The sequence below is a fragment of the Neomonachus schauinslandi genome, chromosome 3 (assembly GCF_002201575.2).
Source record: "Neomonachus schauinslandi chromosome 3, ASM220157v2, whole genome shotgun sequence".
NCBI classification, from domain to species: Eukaryota; Metazoa; Chordata; class Mammalia; order Carnivora; family Phocidae; genus Neomonachus; species Neomonachus schauinslandi.
The window spans coordinates 150,176,834-150,195,724 of record NC_058405.1 but is presented as its reverse complement, the minus strand read 5'-3'; the positions used below and the strand labels follow the sequence as shown (position 1 = coordinate 150,195,724).

The 18,891-nt window shown below is 36.6% G+C and overlaps 1 protein-coding gene across 1 annotated transcript in view; it reads left to right on the top strand.

Annotated features, from left to right (window-relative positions):
• The window catches only part of STAT4 (signal transducer and activator of transcription 4), a 91,474-nt gene that overhangs the window by 36,403 nt on the left and 36,180 nt on the right, over positions 1-18,891 (top strand). Inside the window, exon 4 of the mRNA XM_044913365.1 lies at positions 17,799-17,897. Within this exon, the coding sequence (XP_044769300.1) occupies positions 17,799-17,897 (99 nt within the window). The remainder of the gene's footprint in view (positions 1-17,798; positions 17,898-18,891) is intronic.

Sequence of the window (18,891 nt, the reverse complement as noted above, 5' to 3'; positions counted from 1 at the left end):
AAAAAAAAAAAAAAAAAAAAAAAAAAAAAAAAAAAAAACAATGTCATGCAGCCGTGGTGTGTTGTGATGAGTGCAAGTGAAAACGGCCGAATTAGAGTTGGAGCCACTGGGAATTGTGCATAACCCAGCCCATGCTTTCAACCCCGCAGTGCATAGGGAGAGAAGCAGGTACGAACGTGAAACCACCCACTAGGTGGCTACGGTGGAAACACAGTGGAGAACCACTACGTGCAAAAATAACTTCTGGTAAAATCAAAGGTTAAAGCTAGAAGCCTGTCAAACTATGTGGATAAATTCCAAAAATAGTGGAGAAGGTGAAAGAAAAGAAGTATGGACTGTATAGCACAAGACAGGCAAAGGAAATAGAAAACCAGGTGACAAAGTAAAACAAAATCTATTAAAAGCAGCAATGAATCCCAAGGGGGTTAAGCTCTCTTTAAAAACAAGAAGATTTTCACTTAGAATCAACACAGAAAATTCAATAACATGCTATTTACAAGCAACCCCTAAAATGAGGCTCCAGAAGAGTTAAAAGTAAAAAACAAGGCAAAGATCCATCAGGCAAATGCAGACAAAAGAAAGCATGGTCAATATGTATGATGTGATAATAACATCATAAAATAGAAATGAGATATAATAGCTGACATTTCTTTAGTACTAAGGACATGTAACATCTCGTTTAATACTCAAGATGGTTAGGAGGTTGTTAGGTAATGTCAAATTCCAGTCCAAAAGCAATCATCGGGACAAATACGATATGACTGTAAGAGACAATTTCAAATAAGCATCTACCATTCACAGATCAGTAAGCAACAAAGCATTTTGAATCAACACGTAAAGCAAAAGTTATAATAAACACAAGATATAAGTCAAGGAGTAGTGGGACACTTGAACACACTTTTCTGTTTCTGACCTACCAAGCAGGCAAAAACAAATGAACAAGATCTAACTGCCATCATTTGATGAAGTTGGTTTAACAATATATCACAGTATTTTAATGGTGAAAATTGCAAATAATCTAAATGCCAACAGTGGAGAATTTATTAAACAAATCAGACTAGGGCTAGGATAACCTTTTAACAGCTATTAAAATGATATTGTAGATGGTTATTACACAGTTAAAATGTTAAAAATGATATTGTAGAGGTTTTAATGACATTATGATTATCAGTTAAATGGAAAAGCAGATACATAATGACATATAGGATGTGCTCTGAATTTTATTTTTTAAAGTGTGTATAAACATATGTAAATATATACACAGACAAAATAAACTAAATGGGTACATCAAAATACTAACATCAGTTATCTCCAGATGTTGTGATTATGGGTAATTGTATTTTCTCACTGATTTTTCCACTTTAAAATTCTCTTCAAAGGGTCCTTCACCTCTGCAATCAGAGAAAAACATAAATGACCTTTGTTTAATGATTGAGTGGGATCTTACAGACATCCCACTGATTCTCACAACCTAGGAGAGAAAGGGTACAGATTTCATTGGGGAGGAAATCAAGGCTCAGTGAGGTAATGTAGCTGCTTTTTTTTTTTTTTTTTGTCATAGTTAATGGCAGGACTGGGGTAAAACCCTGACTTCTGACCTCAAATCCTGAGGACTTTCCAGGGCATCTTTCTGGGTAAACCGTGTCTCCACAAGGGCCTTGTACAAATGCTGCTGGTTCCGCATGTCAAGTGACCGAGGTCCTGAGGTAATAAAATAGAGAAGCCCATACAGCTTAATAGGATTTTGCATCCAAGCTGATAGGAGAAGGTGACTATATTTAATTAGCTGTAAGTGAGCAAGAAACTAAGGCAATGAGATCAAACATTTTGATGGAAGCTGGAAGCGGAAACAGTCATGGAAGCTGGAGCCAGTCAGCTTCAAAGTCTCTGTCACCGAGGGACAAATTTTACCTGGTTAGCATCTTTTCTAGAGGTGCCCTGAAAGAAAAAGATACTTTAAGCATAAAGATGTTAGTGTGGCTTGCATTTTAGTCCTGTCTAAAGACCACTTTGAAGTGTCACCTTGGGCATCTGGAAACCAACAGTAGGATTCATTGTGTTAGAACTGGGTCTGCGACCTGGCTTCCTGTTCACAGTTGAGTCATAGGTCATTTGGGCACTCACTTTCCATTATTTATGAACGAAATTAGCAATTTTTCAGTTTCCCTTTCTCTCAGTTGCTAGATAGGCTGTATTAATATCTCTGCTGCAGTTCAAAATAGATTGCAGATTTTTGTTCAATGCACACTTACAGGGACACTTTGAGGGTTGCTTTGTAAATGTCAACAATCTTCAGAGAATGGTTATATTTCTTCAGATTGGAATGATTTTTCCGCTTTTGCGTTGGGAGTTCTAATTTTCTAATTTTTGCCCAATATGTAAACTAATAAAAGTTTTTACTAATGGAATTTTTGTTGTGAAAATAGTTTTTAAATTTTTTTTTCCGACTGCTTAATAATGCAAATCTCTGTAAGTATTCAAACAATGAAAAGTCTAAGAAGAAAATAAAAATCCTCTGAAATTCCACCAAAATAAGATAAGCACTATGAAAATTTTGGTCCCTGCCTTCTCATGCTTTTACTGAATACACACTCATAGAATTTACCATAAATTAGGGATTATACATGCTGCTTTTTTATTACAAACTTTTTTCTTTTTTCCCCTTATCTCCATCCATGCCATCACCCCCAAAGATATCGTTAACCAATGTGTGCTCCTCTATACCTATACCTGATTACTTAAATAAAATAGGAAAATGTACAATTTATGTGTATGTTTATGGAATTTTGTAAGTGGGGAAGTCAAGATTTTGTCATTTACAAAAATGAAGTTTTATTACTCGTTTCTCTGCTTTCCAAAATTTACATCACAGAAATCTCTAGATTTTAATGGTAGCAAATGGTCCATGGAGTGGATGTGCCTTGGTTATTGAGCCATTCCTGTTAGATGAGCAAGCACTTTACCTTCAGGTTTTCTCAATCATAAACAGTGTTGTAACAAACAACCTCATGCATGCATTCTTATGGGCTAGTGCTCTTCTTTTTATGGGATAGATTCCTAGAAATGCACTTACTAGTCAAAGGCATAAGTATTGTAAATTTCAGGAGATAGTGTCAGATTGCTTTCCAAATAGGTTGTAAAATCTACATTTGCATCAGTAAAGTGTATGAGGACCCTCTGCCCCATATCTCCATTAGCAATAGGTATTTTCATTCTTTTTCATTTTTGCCTGCCTGATGGTTGAGAAATAATACCTCTCTTTTCCATCTTAAATTTGCTTTTCTCTGACTGAGGCTGGGCATCCTTTCTCACAAATTATTGGTTATTGGGATGTGCTTTTTGTCATTCTCCTATTTACTTTCTTCTCTTGGGCTTTCTCATCAATTTCAAAGGATTCTTGATATATTAGAAATAAACCCATGCTTCTATGGTCAATTCATCTATGACAAAGGAGGCAAAAATACGCAGTGGAGGAAAGACAGTCTCTTCAGTAAATGTTGGGAAAACTGGACAGCTACATACAAAAGAATGAAACTGGACCACTTTCTTATACCATACACAAAAATACAAAATGTATTAAAGACCTAAATGTGAGACCTGAAACTATAAAATTCTGAGAAGAGAACATAGGCAGTAATTTCTTTGACATCAGCTGTAGAAACATTTTTCTAGACATGTCTTCTGAGGCAAGGGAAACAAAAGCAAAAGTTATCATTTTATATTGGGACTACATCACAATAAAAAGCTTTTGCACAGCAAAGGAAACCTTCAACAAGGCAACCTACTGAATGGAAGAAGAAACTTGCAAATGATAAATCTGATAAGGGGTTCGTATCCAAAATATATAAAGAACTTAGAGAACTCAACACCAAAAAACAAATAAATCCAATTTAAAAATGGGCAAGAGGACCCGAGTAGTCATGTTTCCAAAGAAGACATATAGATGGCCAACAGACACATGAAATGATGTTCAACATCACCAGTTATCAGGGAAATATGAATCAAAACCACAATGAGATATCACCTCACACCTGTCAAGAAACAAGTGTTGGGGAGGATGTGGAGAAAAAGGAACCCTTGTGCAGTGTTGGCGGGAATGTGATTTGGTACAGCCACAATGGAAAACAATGTGGAAGTTCCTCAAAAAATTAAAATGAGAAGTACAATATAATCCAGTAATTTCACTAGTGGGTATTTACCCAAAGAGAATGAAAACACTAATTCAAAAAGATGTATGCACCCCCATGTTTATTGCAGCATTATTTATAAAAGCCAAGATATGGAAGCAACCCAAATATCCATCCACAGATGAATGGATAAAGAAGATGTGATATAAATATACAATGAAATGTTATTCAGCCATAAAAAAAGAATGAGATCTTGCCATTTGCAACAACGTGGATGGACCTAGAGGGTATAATGTTAAGCGAAATAAGTCAGATAAAGACATTTCTCTCATTTCACTCGTGTGTGGAATTTAAGAAACAAAACAAATGAACAAATTAAAAAGAGACTAAAAAAAAACCAGACTCTTAAATACAGATAATAAACTGGTGGTTGCCAAAGGGGAAGTGAGGGGGGGGGGGTTGAAATAGATAGATGATAGATAGAGTACACTTATTGTAATGAGTGCTGAAAAATGTACAGAATCGTTGAAACATTATACTATACCTTTGAAACTAATATAACATTATGTTAATTATACTTCAATAAAAAATGCCTAGTATTTTTAAAAATATATTTCATGGTAAATAACTCTTTGATATGAGTTATTAATATTTTCCTCAGTCTATCATATGTCTTTTGGTTTTATGACATCTTTTTCCATACAAAAAGCATTCAAGTGTAGTGAAAAATGCATCTTTTTTTTAAATATAGTTTCTGGGACTCCTACTATGGCTACAAGTCTCCAAACTCTTCAATTATATGTGTTTTCCTAAATTTTTTTCTAACATTTAAAAAAAAATAAGTCTCAATCTAGATAGAATTCTTCTCAGAGAGAGCCAACGTTCTCTTCTGGATTGATATAGGTAAGTATACCAGACAGATTTTTAAAATAATCATTTTTTCCCCCACTGAACCTATGTTACTTTTCTCGTGATAATTTTCTACCACTCTCTGGTATGTTCTACTAATTAGTTATATGTCAGTATTATTGATTATAATGTATATTTATGAATTAGAAATATACTACACTTCATAGTATATGGGCAGTCCTCCTCCCCCCAACTTGGAGACAATGACCTGGTGGGTGATTGGAAGCACACACTCTGGTGTCAAATTGAATCCTGGCTTCAAGTTACTTAACATCTCTTTATCTTAGTTTACCTATCTGTAAATTGGGACGGTAATATTTATCACAAACAGTTGTTTTGAGGATTAAATGAAGCAAAACAAAAAACACGTAGAAAATTTCCTGACATATTTTAAGCACTGAAAAATTAGCCTTTACAATTTCTCAATTGCTGTGCAACATTTCTTTCATATGAACGTTATTGACTCTTCCCTTTAACCCAAACCCTCTGAAAGCAACTCTTGTGAGTCTAACTTCAATTGCATTAAATATATTTTGGGACATTTAACATTTTGGGACAGTTAACATTTTTATGATACTATGTATCACATCCTAGAATTCTGGTATGTTTATCCTATGCTATGTTTTTAATTTATGCCCTCTTAGATCTTGTTTAGTTTTTAAAGATTTTACTTATTACACAGCGAGAGCAGGGGGAGCTGCAGGCAGAGGGAGAGGGAAAAGCAGGCTCTCCGCTGAGCAGGGAGCCGGATCTGGGTCTCAATTCCAGGACCCTGGGATCATGACCTGAGTCAAAGGCAGACACTTAACCAACATAGCCACCCAGGCGCCCCCTTAGATCTCGTTTAAAGTCTTCAATATGACGCAGTTTAAATCATATGACTTGAACTTTTCTTGTTAAATGTATTTGTAAGTTTTAAAAATTATTTTTTCTTATTATTCTGATTGTAACATTTTTCCCATTTCCAGTTCTAGATGGTTATTGCCAGTGTAGGAAGAAAAAAAAAAAATGTCATCATTCTGGAATATTAGAGTCTCTTGTTTTTGCTGTACATACAATTATATCATCAGCAAGAGAGATGTGTGTATACCTTCTTTACCAAGATTGACATTTAATATTCCATTTTCCTGTCTTTATAGTCTTGTCTAAATACTCTGTAATTATGATAATGATGTATCCTTGTTATCACAAGAATAGAGGTGAAAGGGTGACAAAAGGATCTCACCAGACATAAGCCCAGGACACCAATTCCTTTACTATCAATAAAAAATGTGTCTTACCATATAGAAAGCAGGAGATTCAGCTTGGGTATGAACCCACTCATGGGAAAACCCTCATGGTTCAAGTCTCCTCAAGGCAGCCTCACTACCAAGGATACTGGTCAACCAGGGTGAGGATCCCATCAGGCCTTTGAGAAGCAAAGTTGCCATCTCCAGAACTATTTCCTACCTGCTGTCCTCTTCCAAGTACTCTCAAGACTCTAGTTTCATCTTCCTGGCTACTAGGGATACATGATTAATAAAAACTCTGGAAGTATTTAAAGACAGAGGCCTAGGGGCACCTGGGTGGCTCAGTCAGTTAAGTGTCCAACTCTTGATTTCAGCTCAGGTCATGATCTCATGTGCTGGGCATGGAGCCTGCTTAAGATTCTCTCCCTCCCTCTGCTTCTGCCCCTCTCACCCCCTCTAAAAAAAAAAAAAAAAAAAAAAAAAAGAGGCCTTTACCAACACAGAGATTGAATAATATGCTTTTTCTATTATTTCAGTTAGGAGGAGATTATTGTAATTTATTCACCTTGTCATTTGATCATTCAACATGCATTTATGAAGTTTCTATAAGGGGATAGCTATTTCAAGATTAGTCTTGAAGAAGCCCAATCCCTGCTTTTGAAAGATGCAGAGTCCACATGGGGAATCAGATATAGAAATAAATAATGGAACTGCTGTGTGAGAAGTTTTACAACACAAGTAGGTATCAAGATGTGTGCAGGGCCTGGGATTTTATTCTCCTTTCAAGCTAACAAGTGAGCTTGTTATTGTTTTCATGGGTGCTAGAAAAAGACATGTCTCTGGATCAGAGAAAATAACTTTATTACATGCAGCAAAAGCAGTAGTGTGAGCTTCATGCTCATTTGCATTGGTTCCCCCACGTGCGCCAAGTCCTGGGGTGATGCACTGGGCCCATCATAGCTGTCTGCACACTCAGTGGATTGTGTTACAGGAGAAGAACACTAAACTTGAGGAATTCACTGTTTTTATAGGTAGGGAAAGCAAGCCTGCTCTTTACCTGGCGGGGAGACTTTTTACCTCACTTAAGTTTGCTTGCAGCAAATACAACCCTGAAAAATGAGTAAAGAATGGTCAGGGCCTTGCACTCTTGCCATATCCAGCCAGTTCATGCAGGGACACCCAGGGTCCATGGCAGATTGCCTCTATCAAAAGTAAGTATAAGTGCCGGAGGGATTAAGACCTCAGTTGTCTCAGGAAGTTATTTAATCATTTTGTAATCAAACCCATGCTCATTTTCTGTTGGTTTGTCTATTTTTACCACTGCGGCTAGCTATCTTGAGGTTCCAATAGAGAATGGTTAGTCGTTGAACAGATTTATCATAGAAACTATTATAATGTCCAGGGAAAATAAAATTAAATGCAGCTGTGGCTCAAAGGGTTTGGTTAAATAAAAAAGGAATGCATTTTTTTAAAGGCAGTAATGAATTGGAAAGGTCATCGTTTACAGAATAAAATACACCTAGATTTGAAGGGTTTCTTCTGCTTAACTCCCCAGTTCTTTTTTGTTTGTTTGTTTGGTTTTTTTCTGTTTGGTTGTTTATTTTGTTTGGTTTGGGTTGGTTTGGTCACAGAGAGAGAGAGAGAGAGTGGGCGCACGGGAGTGCATGAGCAGGGAGAACCTTAGGCAGAGGGAGAAGCAGGCTCCCTGCTGAGCAAGGAGCCCAGTGTGGGACTCGATCCCAGGACCCTGGGAGCATGACCTGCGCCAAAGGCAGACGCTTAAGCGACTGAGCCACCCAGGTGTCCCCCTAACTTCCCAGTTCTATGACTTTCCACAAATGACATAACCCCTGGGTTTCCTAATATGTACCTTGCAGGTTACTGTCAGCATTAAAAACAAAGCCTATAAAGCCCCCTGCATATAATAGGTATTCAGTAAATGGCAGGTTCTATTATAGTTATGTTCAAACATAAAAATGATAAGTAGAGTTTGTTAACATCTACCTTGTATTCTTCCTGTCATTTTGAATTAAGCAGTTCATTCATCTCTTAATTACAAGGCTGTGAATTCCCGAGGAGCACTGAATTTTAGTCAGCATAATGATCTAACTAGGCTCAAACTCTCTTTTTTCCTCCTTTCAAAGCCAACAGTCATGTTTTACAAAAACCTTTGCCTAAATCAAGCAAAGAGAAAGATCTGATATGAAGTATATACATGTAATTTATCACTTCTTGTTTAGTTTTAATCATAAAAGTAACACATGCTCAATTATTTTAAAAAATTCTAATAATGCCAAAGAATTGAGGTAAAAGTGAAAATTTCCATTCCCCCCAACCCCATTTCCCCAGGGATAATCATCAATGAGAGTTTGATGTGTTCCTTCCAGGTTTTTTCCTATGCCTAGAGAGTGTAGTGTTAATTATTTTCTCCCAAAGATTGTATGAATTATGCTCAAGTGAAAGCACTATACTATTATTATTTCTAATTGCTAGCTTGTGGGTTAATTTTTTCTATTCAAAGCAGCTTTTAGTGTATTTATGTGCATGCACAAGTTAGTCCTAAAGAAATGACAAGAAAGTCCTTACTGTCTAATGTTCTGAAAGCCCCAAATACATACTCTTCCTTTTTCTGGAGTTTTATATTCATGTAAATATATTTCCTCAGTCTTCATTGTCTTTATAATCAGTATCTTCATTCATTTCTGTGAAACCAATAGGAAGATTTTTATCTTCTATTTGACTTGCGATTTGTGAGCTTTAAACTCTCCTAACACCCCCAAGAGGCAACAAAGAAAACTCCTTATGTTTATAGAGCGCTTTACAAGTTACAAAGCTCTTTCTCAAACGTCTGCCATGTTGACTGTGACTCTATGATGGGCAAGCATTATTATCCCAACTGACTAATAGGACAATTAAAGCAATGAAGGTTAAAAAGTGACTTGCCTCAGGTCACACAGCTGGTACCAGCCACAAACCCAGGTCCCCTCAGTTGATTAGAGAGCTCTCTGGCTGCTTCTCAGAGCAACTGTCCAGAATGAGTTGAGCCTTCACAGATGTAGAACATGGCTCGGGAAACATACCCAGAATTTATAGAAGACGTCTTGATTCCTTTAAGAAGTGTTTTCTTTTCATTGAAAAAATAAGCTAAGACAAGCTATATATACCTGCAGCTAATTTTTAGATAGTTTGTTTTAAGATGGATGTATTATTATCAGCATAAACAGAAATAAGGCATTAATCATTTCTATCCATGGAGACTCTATACCTCACTTCCTTTTTATCAAGAAAATCTTCGTGGTGATGAGACGATTTAAAACTAACTAAGCAAGAAAGGCAGGCAACTCTCAAATTCATTTGAATTTGTTCATTCCTGCCAAGAGAAATAGCATAAGGATATGCGAGAACTGTGACTTCAATAAGATGACTTAAAAAATAAGCTTGATTTTTTAGAGTGGTCTTAAGTTTACAGAAAAACTGAGTGGAAAGTACAGAGTTCCCATCAACTCCCTTAGCCTCCCCTCACCCCTGCCAGAGAGTTTCCCCCATCATTAATATCTTGCATTCAGGTTGGTGTATTCATTACCACTGATGAATCAATAATACATCATTATTAAAGTCTATACTTTACGTCAGGATTCACTCTTTGTGTTACACAGTTCTATGGGTCTTATTTGCAGTCATATATCCACCATTACAGTCTCATATAGAAAAGTTTCTCTGCCCTAAAATCCCCTGTGCTCCACCTATTCATCCTTCCCTCCCTCTCTGCCCCCCAACTCCTGGCAACCACTGATCCTTTTACTGTCTCCATAGTTTTGCTGTAAAGTACATAGCCTTTTTATGTTGGCTTATTTCAATTAGCAATGGTTTTAAGTTTCCTCTTTGTGTAGCATGATAGCTCATTTCATTTTATCACTGAATAATATTCTATCATATAGATGTACCAGTTTGTTTATCCATTCACCCACTGAAGGATATCTTGGTTGCTTCTAAGTTTTGATAGTTATGAATAAATTTGATATAAACATTTGGATGCTGGTTTTGGTGTGAGCATAAGTTTTTAATTCATTTGGGTAAATACCTAGGAGCATGATTGCTGGATTGTATGGTAGGAGTATGTTTAACTTTGTCAGAAACTGCCAAACTATCTTCCAAAGTGGCTATACCATTTGAAAGTTCCTGTTGCACCATATCCTCATCTGCATTTGGTGTAGTGTGTTTTGGATTTAACCTTTCCAACAGATGTGTTGTGGTATCTCATAGTGGTTTTAATTATCATGAAAGATAATTGCTTTTTAAATCTATTAGAGTGATCCTTCTACAGCTAGATCAGCCTTAAGACAACTAGATCAGCTCTTGTTCAAATTAGTGGGGTTTTTTCCACCATAAACATGTTCTTAGGATTCTAGTGAGGAAATACTAGGTAGAAGACATTTGGAAAAATCATGTGCCCAGAATAAAGGGAAGGAAATAGTAAAAGGCTGGAGCTGAGAGCATATTGTTAAGTAGAAATTGGCCAGTGTGTTTGGCGCTGGTATGGGGCAAGGATAAAAATGATTTAACAGCAGTATTTGGGATGATAAAAGGGAAGAGAGCTAATTGGCAACCAGAAATGTGCAGTAGATCGCAGATTGCCAATAAAAATGTGAATGAAAACATTTTACTCTGTAATTGGAGACAACTGCTTCATATCCCAGAGATACCATAACAGACCTGTACCTCTGAAACAAATAATACATTATATGTTAAAATAAAAAAAAAAGAAGAAGATAGCAGAGGCGAAGAATGAAGGGGGGGAAATCGGAGGGGGAGACGCACCATGGGAGACTATGGACTCTGAAAAACAAACTGAGGGTTCTAGAGGGGAGGGGGTGGGGGGATGGGTCAGCCTGGTGATGGGTATTAAAGAGGGCACGTTCTGCATGGAGCACTGGGTGTTATACGCAAACAATGAATCATGGAACACTACATCAAAAACTAATGATGTAATGTATGGTGATTAACATAACAACAAAAAAAGAAATGTCAACGTTTGAGCATAATGTGGTTGTAGGTAGTTAAAACCAATGAGAAGTCAAAATGTCTCCCATTGAGATTGGGAGAAGAGCTGGTATCGCAGAGGCGGGCGGTGCCCTGCCCATATCCCCTCGGGCCTCATCATTTTAGTTCAATGTGGTGGAGTCCCAGCATCTACATTTCTTTTGCTTCAGGGCTAATGAAGACAAGAGTTGGTGTAAAAATACCCCATATCCCCGCAACCCTTGTGTAGATAGCTCTGTCACGTGTTCTTCACTGGCTCCCAGCCCATCTTAGCCAGTGACTTGATAACACCCCCTTTTCCGATGCCCTATTTTCTTTGTCTCAGTTACCCTCCCTCCCATAATTGTGTTTTTTGGACTGGAATTCATATTTCAGGATCAGCTTCTGGAGGAACCCAAGCTCAGACAGTTGTTGGTTACATGTTTCTGCAGAATCCCACATCCCCATTGATTACTACTGCCTCCCTCATTCAGGGCTCCCCCGAAACTTCTCCCTGTATTTGTCCTGGGACCCACTGCTTTCATCCTGCAGTTGCCAAGTCACTGCAGCCAGAAAACAATATCCGATCATTCTTGCACAATGCAGAGGAAATTAACTAAATATAGTGTTAGCTCTTCCTCCTGTGTTTGCATTTTAAAGGGGATTCTTGGAGAAAGAACTCAAAGGAGTGAATGTCTAGTTGTGAAATCTGATTCTGTGCCACCCGAATGAAGGAGATTATTTTAAGCAAGACTTCTCATATCCTTTACCTCTGATTCTGGTACTCCTTGGATCTTTTGGGAGAAAAAAAGCAGATGAACTAGTCCCTCTTTAGTGATGAGTCAAAATTAGAAATTAGATGGAAGGGCAAGAGAAGAGGAATTTGAAGGAAAGCCAAAGAATTTAGTATAAAGCAGGAACAAGAATAAAACAGCATATTTATTAATTCTAAGACTCCTTTTTTTTCAGCATTTTAATCTCTGAAATGGAAATGCATCTTATAATCAATAGCATCTCTTACTTATTGTCGTCAGGTGGCAAACACAATGTCATTGTCATTGCCAGTGATGTGAAATTGGGTCACAGCTCTTCATGTTGTTGTCACTTCAGTTGAATGATGTGCACTGTTGGCGTAGCATATGTTGAGTTTAATTGCTGTTTAAAGTGTCATCAGTATAATACTGCTTTAGGATTGAAACAAATAGCTATCATGTATGCAGAATGGGGTGGGAACAAATCAGCAGGGTATAAATTTGATATTTGTTAAGCAAATTATTTGTCACTGGATGGATGTTCCTAAATTCTATATTTTCATGGAAAGTAACAGTAAAGTGCTTTATAGGATGCAAGAAAGGAAGAAAGATGCACATAGGCAGAAGAAGTCATGTTATATTTTATTATTGAGATTCATGCAAAAGGATTGCCTATCATACACAAAGCAACAGTGTCAAGAGAAATTGCCAAATTCCTCACAATAGGTGAATGCAATCTCAGTGTGATAGGAAGCTAGAGTAAATGAATCATGCATTGCAAGGAACTATCTTGAAGATGTATGATATCCATTTATCAGAAATTTCCTGCTGATTTGGAACAGAATGCACTTAACTTCCAGCATGATGCCATTGAGGAAAAAGTTCAATATGTGTTTAATCAAATAGGTAATGCCTGGTGTGAGAATTTGTTTTCTTTGAGGAGACTTAAAATTACACTGTCAATGCAAAATGATCTTTAAAGGGATCAAGAATATGAGTTTGAGTTATGACAAGCAGTGTGTCACTGTAATCTTATACCTGCCAATTGCTGAAGTTACTGCCATATTTAATTTAATTTAAACAATGTCTAAGAAGAAGTTCTTTTAAAATATTATTGGGAGTGGACCCAAAGAGTATGGTTAATGGTTGAGCTGATAAAGGGCTGGTTAGAAGTCTTCTGGAATAGACATCCAGGAACCTACTATGTTTTCTAGTCTTCAGTGATTTTATGGATGTGTTTCTGAGCAGTTAAATAATAATTTCATCTGAAAGCATAGTGATATGGTTGTTAATCATAATGGCATGACTAGGCCACTACAATCCCTCAATGTTTCTGTCAACAAACCATTAAGGACCACTTGCAGAAGGAGTGTGAGTCCTGGTTCTTGTCTGAAGATTTTCTATTAAGAACTTCTGGTAAGATCAGGAAAGTGTCAGCATCAAAACTTACAGGATGGAGACAGTAGTTGTGAACACTTTAAGGAAATGCTGCCTCATGGATATTTTTGATATCCCAGAGGACATTATTTTATGGAAAAATATGAATTCCAATGAGTCTAAGTTGAAGAGAGATTCAGAAAATTTGAATTCTAAGTATATGAAGAAGTTTTAGGAATACATTAACCAATTTACTTCACATGTATTTACCCTTTTTATATATGCACAGTACTGCTGTGTGATTTTAAATATTTATATCTCCATAGAAATAAATCCAGTCCTTTCAGTAAGGATAAAATAAAAATTCCAAGTGATAAAAAGCATTATGTCATAGTTTATATTTTTGCTTCAAAGCTAAAAGCATCATTAAAGTTCAGGTCACAGAAATGGGAGGCTTGACTCACTAGTAATGTGTAAGTCTGAGTGTGTGTGACAGCACCACCAGGACAAAAAGCCACAGAATAGATTTTAACATACCTCTTTCAATAATTGATCAAATTAACCAGGAAACAAAATCCACAAGGATGCAGAAATTTGAACAAAACAATGAACAAACTTGGGTTAATGAGCCTGGATAAGACATTTGCAGTGAACAACTGCAGACTTCGCAATCTCCACAAGCTTATGAGAGGTGCATCTGCTGGGCCACAGAGCAAGTCTCAGCAAATTTTAAGTGGTTGAAGTCACTCAGAACATCTACTCTGATTAGAATTTTTTAAATCTATTAAAAAAATCAGTTAAGGAGTGCCTGGGTGGCTCAGTTGGTTAAGCATCCGACTCTTGGTTTTGTCTCAGGTCACGATCTCAGGATTGGCGTGGAGCCTGCTTAAGATTCTCTCTCTCTCCCGTTCCCTCCGCCCCTAGTGGCCCACTCGAGAGCTCACTCTCTCTCTCTAAAATAAAATAAATAAATAAAATCCTTTTAAAAAATCAGTTAAAAAAGCAGAGAAGTAGATGGGCGCCTGGGTGGCTCAGTTGGTTAAGCGACTGCCTTCGGCTCAGGTCATGATCCTGGAGTCCCGGGATCGAGTCCCGCATTGGGCTCCCTGCTCGGCAGGGAGTCTGCTTCTCCCTCTGACCCTCCTCCCTCTCATGCTCTCTGTCTCTCATTCTCTCTGTCTCAAATAAATAAATAAAATCTTTAAAAAAATAAAAAAATAAATTAAAAAAACCCCAGAGAAGTAGAAAACCCCTATGTTTGGAAATTAACCAGTACATTTCTAAGTAAGACTTAGGATGAAGGTAAAATTCTGATGGAAGTTAGATGTTAGAAAAGGGGAAAAAATGTTATCAATATTCACACAAGATATGATTTATGTATGTGGAAAATCCAAGAGAGTCTACAGATAAATTGTTAGAATTGTTGAGATACTAAAAACACATTATTAGAGTCAATAAGAGTTTAGCAAAGTTGCTAGCTTCCAAATCAATATATGGAAGTCAAATATATTTCTACATGCCAGCAAAAACAATTAGGAAAGAAAGATACTATTTATTTTGTTATCAAAATACCAATTATATGGAAATAAACCTAACAAAAAATGTGTAAGATCCCCATAGATAATTATAATGCTTAATAGAGAAACATTAAAGAAGACCCCAATAAATGGATTAGAATACAATTATAAAGATGCCAAGTCTCCCAAATGTATCTAAAAATATAGTGCCATTCAAATTCTCAACATGGTTATATGTATGTGCGCAGGTTGACGAGCTGGTTCTAAAATTTATATGGAAATGCAAAGAAACCTACTTGACATCAAAATTTATTATAAAGCTCTAGTAATTAAAATAGGCTGTTGACAAAACAGAGATAGAATTCTAAGATGGAATAGAGCTCAGAAGCAAACCCATCCACATGTGGATCTTGACTTATGAAAGTGTTGGCCCAGCAGAGCATGGTGAAAAAACAGAATGTTCAAGAAATACAGTCAGAACTGAGTATCCATATAGAAAAATGTGAAAAAGACCTCTCATTATTAGCAAGCTCCAACTGAATTACAATGAAAGACAACACTATAAACACTTAACAGAGGGAAAAAACCTCCATTACTGGAGGTTAGGGAAACATTTCATAAGTCATAAAAAGCACTAACCATAAAGAGAAGAATTAATAAGTTTGACTTCACTAAAATAGAAACTTCTATTCATTGCCACTTGGGGAAAGACAAGATACAGAGCAGAAGATATATGCACTAAACATGCATGAGACAAGAGAGACACACAACAGAAAATGTGCAGTTTTTTTCTCTCTGGTGTTCTCTTCCTCCCACCAACACACGCTCAGGGGTGTTTTTTTGTTTTGGTTTGGTTTGGTTTGGTTTTGGTTTTGGTTGCTTTTTTTTTTTTTTTTGAGGTCCATATACATGGTAACTGAAAGGTGAACATGAGTACATCTTTGATATTTACAAAAATAAAAAGCACTAATTTGGTTTTGAATCTATAATGATCAATTTTCCGTAAGAAGTTTTTGTCTCATACATTTAAGGGAGGGACTAAGTTAGGAAAAATGCAAAAGGAAAGTGAAAAGATAGCCTAGATGGACACGATGGTGATCTTGTGCTCTGAACAAAGGAGAAAAATGAATAGTTTAACCTTCTAAGACATGAGGGGAAACTGAATCTGAAAGGGAAGGTAAACAGTTCAAGTAGGAAAGGAAAAGGAAAATGTGCACAATGGAGCTGACAAATGTAGAAAGATAATATCTGAATGATCATGGAAAAGCTCTTATAATGGTGAGAAAAACAAGGACAAATAAGGGTGATTCTCAGGGTCTTAGAGGAACTCCAGATCTTGGATGGGAAGAGGAGTTTTCAAATTTACCTAAGTAACAGAGCCTCCAAAGGAGCCCCAGAAGAAGCCCTTTATTTTTAACAATGGAATATTTGCAAAATAAAGGCAAAATGAGAAAACATTGTTTTTTCTTGGGAAGTTGAATGGAAGGTATATGGAAAACATCAGTAGATAGGAAAATTAACAACCAACAGGAACAAATTCTAACTAGAGAGAATCTGAAATTGTCAGCATGCAGAAATGGGAAATTTCGTATCTCTGCTTAATAAAAAGGATCATTTTAATTTCTTTACCTTATGAACTTCTGTCAATTCATTTTTATTTTTTTCTTTGGAGCTTTCTGATTTAAAAGGGAAAAAAGAGTTTTGAAGCCTGTAGAATATGGAAGAGCAGGAACTCAGAAACTTGGTGTTTACCCTCGTTTTACAAATAGATGTCCTAATTAATGTGCATCATCTAATAAAACTGTGGCAGCAATGAAGGTCATAAAAATGTTTACAACCTCATTTCGTCCCTTGAAAGACCCTTTGGTTTGTCAGTCTGTATAATCTGTATAATCTTCCTTTTGATTAATTGTTAATTTTCCACTTTATGGATAGTTATTTTATTTTTTTTCTCTTATTGACCCGTTTGACCATTTCGTAGCTAATTAGCACGTCCTTCAGAGAGGAGGGTAGAGGGAAACTAAATAAATGTATTTGTCTACATTTATGAAGCTTCCTGTTAACCCTGGCTTGGAAAAGGTCTATTAACAAAGACGTTTAACACTATTGACTAAAATGATAGTGTTGTTGGGATCAGTCCTATAAACCAAGACAACTGAAACTCCTACAGGGTCTTAGCAGATAAGGTAAATTATTAGTGCCTGGGTTTCTCAGTGGTGGATACAATGGCAGCTGTGGGTAGTACATGCTCCTCCTGAAGGGATTATAATATTTAACTCACACGGCGTACCGACCGGCTGAATTAAGCCCATAGGCTGCCAGTTCCAAGTTCTGTACCATTAGCCTGGGTAGTAAAAAATGTATATGCTTAGGTGTGATAAAAATATTGTTGCTGAAATGTGTGATAGTCTCCCTCTAGTAAATTCGTATAGTTATAAGCTAGTTAACATGAACAACGGTAAACAGGGACCAAAGAATGCTTTAAGCTTACCACAGAGCACAGAGTGAACGGGCGAACGGCTGGGACCACCCCGGTGCATAATCATTTACAAAGAAGTAACTCTTTTACCTAGAACCTATCCTAAGCCTAAAATAAACGGATCCTCCCGAGTGTGTGTTCAGGGCCTTTCCTAAGGGGTGTTCAAGAATTATTTTTAATTATTAAAAATGATTTTTGAAGAGAGAGCAATATGCTCCATAGGAGTTTCACAATACACATTTCTGTGGCTTTAGAATAGATTGTTGAAACAAATCCCAAATAGTTTCGTATATTTATTGAGAGATTATTTTTGATTTACAAGTAGTGATGTTTTCATATGATGTATATATTTAAGCTTTTATGTTTGTTTTTGCTCACTTCTTTTCCAGGGAAAATTTCATGGAAATCCAATGCACGTAGCTGTGGTTATTTCGAATTGTTTAAGGGAAGAGAGGAGAATATTGGCTGCAGCCAACATGCCCGTTCAGGTAATATTTTCTGAACTTGTGGTCTTGTTATCACTTGGAACTCCATTTTTCTGAAACAGAAATTCTTACCTTCTTCCCCATTAGCTCCTTCTACCTGTGTTAATGGTGCCACCATCCTTCCAGTCACTTGGAATCAAGATCTTAGGATCATCTTCGAGTAATTCCTTTTCTCTGCCTTCATACTGAGATAATTACCAAGGCTTTCTAGAGTTTGTTTCTGGACTCCTCTCTATACATTCTTTTCTGTTTCCATTGGTCACACTCTGGTCCATGGTCTTACAATATCAGTTGAGGAATATAGTTAACTGCCTCCTAGCTGAATTCCTAACTACCGTTTGGACTTTGCTTCCCTCAGCATGATTATCCTCAGGGACTGATCTTTGTCAAAACCTTCTATGGCTCCCGATTTCCTACCCCCCACCAGTCCAAAACTACACACACAAAATTTTATCTTATGGAAACTCCATAAATACTTGCTTGTTGATTGTTCCAATGTACTTTGCCCTGCTGTATTTTAGATTATATTTTATCACACTATTCTCAGTGAATTCAGAGCCCCTATCAAAGACAAGTAGAGGGATCAATGAAGTCCTTGGGAATACTTTTTCAGTTAATCCTTATAAAAAGGAAAGAGTATGTAAGTAATCAGTTTCCAGATGATGTCCTCCATAATTTAGTAAATCACACCACTATATGTATTTCTAAAGGTCCCAGGAAAGTATCTTTTTTTGAGCTGTTAAGAATGTTTAGACTTAGTTATTGTCGTGTTATGGTTGTTTTTGGAAAAATATGAAATTTTAACAATTTGCTCTTCTTTTTTAGATAAAGGATAATATTTTTATTTAATTTAAAATCTAAAGTATAGTGCTTCTAAAGTAAATATAGTTTGATTCAGTGCATTTTAGGTAAAAATTAAGATGCTGTTACTACTAATATATGATATTCTCACATATATTCTCAGCTGTCCTTTTCTATATCCCTCTTATCTCTAGTC